Source organism: Gossypium hirsutum, chromosome D04 (genome assembly GCF_007990345.1).
Source record: "Gossypium hirsutum isolate 1008001.06 chromosome D04, Gossypium_hirsutum_v2.1, whole genome shotgun sequence".
In the NCBI taxonomy this organism is placed as follows: Eukaryota; Viridiplantae; Streptophyta; class Magnoliopsida; order Malvales; family Malvaceae; genus Gossypium; species Gossypium hirsutum.
In genome coordinates this window covers 56926957-56931447 of record NC_053440.1, presented here as the reverse complement: position 1 = coordinate 56931447, position 4491 = coordinate 56926957, and the positions used below count along the sequence as shown (strand labels likewise).

General features: G+C 36.2%; 1 protein-coding gene across 1 annotated transcript; it reads right to left on the bottom strand.

Annotated features, from left to right (window-relative positions):
- Nucleotides 1-437: 437 nt before the first annotated feature.
- On the bottom strand, nt 438-4147 carry LOC107898640 (F-box protein SKIP14). The gene is made up of 2 exons (XM_016824152.2): nt 2402-4147; nt 438-1519 (listed from the first exon to the last, which is right to left on the bottom strand). The coding sequence occupies exons 1-2, from the start codon at nt 3338-3340 to the stop codon at nt 974-976; spliced, it is 1485 nt and encodes a 494-aa protein (XP_016679641.1). The 5' UTR covers nt 3341-4147; the 3' UTR covers nt 438-973.
- Nucleotides 4148-4491: the final 344 nt, after the last annotated feature.

Below are 4491 nucleotides of genomic sequence, written 5' to 3'. Positions count from 1 at the left end.
TTAAATGATTATATTTTATTTTTTAATGCAATTATAAAAAATAAATAAAATCTCATATCAGTACACCGATTTAGACCAAAACTAAATGTAGTTAATGGTAGAGCCGTCACCAAAATATTAATTTCTCCATTTTAACCCCTATGATCAACCAATTTATAGACCAGTAAAGCTGGTACCGTAGCAGTACCAAATTATTAATCCCTCTATTAACCTCAAATTATAACAGAGTTAAGTATAAAAAATATGTTTTAATTGCAGTTTAATTCTAAACTTTAAACAGTAATGACATTCAATTTGGCCACTAATATGATACAGTCCCTATTCCTTTGGCACTTCCAACTCTGGTTTCTAACATCCTTAACACCTTTCAATAGTACTATACATGACTATTATCTGCAAAAGGGTTCAAGCTTCCTCTAAAGTCTGGACTTATAAAATGTTAAAACATCGTATTCTAATCATATGTCGAAAGCTAGCATCACGTACAAATTAAATATAAAATCCAATTACTAGGGAACCAATAGAACAGATATTGTATTTCCCGAGTTCAGTGAACAAAGATTTCAATAAACAGAGACTAAAGAAAATCACATTAAGATAATAATTAAAAAGCGACTTGCCTTGCAAAAGTGATGGTGGCCAGAAATATTCTCGTTTAACGATATGAATAGATGAGTGCTTCCTTGGGGAATCTATTTTCATGTCGGCAAATTCATGATTTCCACCTTATTCTTGGCAGCATTGACGTGTCAATCGAAAACCAACCAAACAAGATTATTTCTCTTGGACAATGCGTGCAGCAAAAGATTTTATTGTCTTTTCAGCTCTCCTGTGGGAATGTGACTGAACCTTTGGCTCCGAGGACCCAAGATGGTTGACACTATTAGCAGATTAAAAGGTAAAAGAAAAGATATGAGAGATAACACGACACCTTAACTGGGAGTAGAGAACAGAAAATGTGAAATATTTCAATCTAGCCATGAAGATGAAAGCTGCCAGTTTCAGGTAAACTGGACGAGCCAATCATCCTATCTGGCCTGTCGTGGGATTTTGCTGGTTCTTGCTTACAACAATCTGAGCAAAGATATTCCAGACTAAACGTTTCTTCGTACTCGCTGTCATTGATGCACCGACCACACTGAAGACACCGTAATATGCAAAGACTGCATGCCCTGCATAATTGAGCAGTATGCACTTTTTGCCGGCAGCGCTCTGCGGGACAATCGTAGAGAAGCATCATATTCTGGCATCTTGGGCACATTTCAATATCAATGGCACGATCATCTTCGCTAGAGATATACAAATTTCTTCGGTTATAAAAATGCGGCTTCTGCACAATCTGCTGAATCTGGTTGTCTATGCCCAACAGGAACTTCAACTCTTCAAAATGTTTCAGTGTCACACCAAAAAGCCCACCGATCCTCAAATGCTTCACCCCTTGTGTGCCCATAGACTTCAAAGCCTTTAGGCTATTCAAAACACCCTCGATGCTTAGTCTTGTACATCCAGGTACACTCAGCTACAAGGAGGAAATATTTAGTATCTTACAGTTATATATATTGATTCAAATTGTAGAAAGATATATTGAACTAAACAAAACCATCACAGCAAATAAAATTAAAAGCCAGACTCCCAAAGAAACAAGAGACAGCTTTTATGTTTCCCAATTAATTTTGAAAAAATGCTTCAAAAGCTACTGCTCCACATCACCACTGATGTGTTTTTTCTTTCCAAACTTAGATTTTCCATGCAATGAAAAATGGCCCTCGAAACAAATTTCCTATGCCTATCATTACATTAAGATGCAAAGATCTAATTTTAATTTATGTTAGACAACAAGGCAGGATAGCCAAGCAGAAGCTAAAAACATTCAAACCTAAAAAAGCTGACAGTAATATTGGACCAGTTCAGTAAATGAATTAAACCTCCATATATATGTTGCTCCCGGGGGGGGTGGGGGGTGTGGGCAGAGGACAGCACATTCAAACTAACTCATACTAGAGAAACTAGTTCTTTGTTCAATATAGTCAAAAACCGTCAGGGTACACACTTTTACCTTCTTGTGTATGAGTCTAAAGGCTATTATGAATTTGACTTTAACTGAGTTCATAATTTATTTTCAAAAGAAATCTACCGAAAACAAACAGCATCGGTACAATAAAACAAAAAGCGTAGATAGCAACACCAATCAACCAAAATATAACAACATTAAGCATACTACAACATGAAAACATCTTCAATCACATTCCATAAAATAAATTCTTCTACATGATACTGTTAACTCACATACAGCTTATCAACCAAAAGTGCATGAACAAGTACACCTACAACTTAGCACACCAATACAATGCAAGGTATAGAAACCAACACGAGAATCAAAATCTCAAAGCAACAAACTAACCTTGATTAGCTTTGGATTATTTTCAACCACGCGCATAAGACCCTCATCACTAATACTTTTGCAATCAACCAGGCTCAAGCATTGCAAGCTACCCTGAGCCCTATTAGTTATTCGTAAAAGAACATCGTCAGTAAGCTTCTCGTTTAGCGGCTGATCAATGTGAATACTCCTCCATAGAAGAGGATCATTTAGAACAACATTCCTCAGAGATGTGCAAACGCTTTCAACCACAAGAAGATCCCGCACACACAGATAACCAAGGGCCAAAATCAGAGCTTCATGAGGAGCTCCTTCGGGTCCATCTGAAGAAACCTTGCAATCCTGAATTTTTTCTTTTTCAAGGTCAACAGAAATCATATCTTCATTCCCAGAACACAATGTGTCAACTACATTACAGTCCAATCCAAGACCATCACGATGAGAAACATCCCCTGTTTCCTGCACCTGCGAACATCCACCACCGAACTGATCCAATGCACTACCTTTACACTCGAACCCCATACTTCCAGGGAACGTTTGGAACCACATTGCATTGTTCCAAATTAAGTTCAATCCAGCAAACTGATAACTCCTATCACCAGTCCCCACCTCATCCCTCACATAGTGACTATAATCGAATTCCAAGGCCTCAAGCCAACCGGAAATTGCGGTGAAAGTACTAGTGATATCCATTCCAAAAGGATCCGACGGCAAAAGATCAATAATATCATTAGAAACAGACTCCTGAGAACCACATCGATCACCACCACCCTTATCCCTTCCATAATCAAAGCAATCTTCCATTGCATGATCCGAATGACAAGGTTTCATACACCCATCTCCATTCTTCTCTGCTACACCTTCAACAAGGTATCCATTCGCGATTCTCATAGGAGACAGCAGATTATCTTCAGTCAAATTAGCAGGAAAGACCGGCCGATGGGAAAAATTCAAAGCCATTGTTCTATTTACAACCAAATTATCCGATCTTTCCTTCCTCGATCTTAATTTAAACAAAAAACCCTAATTTTTTTCAATGCAAACCCTAAAAATCTCTCGTCTTACTATTTTTCTCCCTCTTTTTTGCCCGGGGGGGAGTTGTGAGAACAGCTAAAATTAAATGAAACAAAAATAAAAACCCGCGATTTTGGATGGTAAACTAAAACAACGCACCAAAAATTTCAGAGTTTTTCCTTAAGAAAACCTAAATATCAACTAAAAATTTCTAAAAGAGGAAACAAAAAAAAATAGTGGCATAATCTAACTTCTGTACCTATACACAAAAAAGAATCAATGAAATTTCTAAATCACAATTTTTTTATTTTTTGAATCCCTCAAAAAAAACTAAACCTAATAAAAAACTAGGGTTTGCGACGAACCAAGCAGGTCAAATAAACTATTTTTCAATTTTTTTCAATAAAAAATATAGATCAAAGTAGAAAACCTGGTTTGAGAAATAATCAAATCCACATTAAGGTTAAAAGATTACCAACAAAAAGATTCCCTAATTTCACTCCCGCGAAACGCAATCGACAGAGATTTTGCCAAATTTGGCGAATTTGGCAAAAAAATCGATTTTTTTCTTCGGATTGATGGCGGTTGAGAAACTGGGGAAACTCGAACCAATTCAAACAATCAACGATGAAAAAAGATTTATTTGGTTTTGTTTTTCTGTCGAGAGCGAGAAAACGCGAGAAAATAAAATAGAAAATAGCAAACGAACGATAACAGAGAGAGAAGGGAATGTTTTTTAGGGGAAAGAAATATAAGGTAAACGGTGAATTATAATTGGTAAATAGACACGTGCCAGTAGTAAAAAAAGATTAAAAAAATATTTAGGGTAAACTATACCCAAGGTCTCAAAACTATTAGCATGTTGACGTTTTGATCACTCGATTTCAAAAAGTTATAAAATTGTCATTTAATTAACCGGAAGTTTGTCCTTTTAAGTCATTGGGTTGTTAAGTTCTTTTATTTTTCAGCTAGCAAGCACCAAGCTACGATTCGATGATCAGTAAGGTAAATTAATACTCATCGATGAGTAGATTCGTGATGTTCAAAATTGTTTCATGAAAAAAAAATATTAACTATAAAAGAGAAGAAAACGAAAA

Coding starts and splice junctions, on each gene's coding strand:
- LOC107898640 (XM_016824152.2), bottom strand. CDS start 3,340: ATGGCTTTGAATTTTTCCCATCGGCCGGTCTTTCCTGCTAATTTGACT. Junction 1,520..2,401: donor ATAATCCAAAGCTAATCAAG/GTTAGTTTGTTG, acceptor TCCTCCTTGTAG/CTGAGTGTACCTGGATGTAC.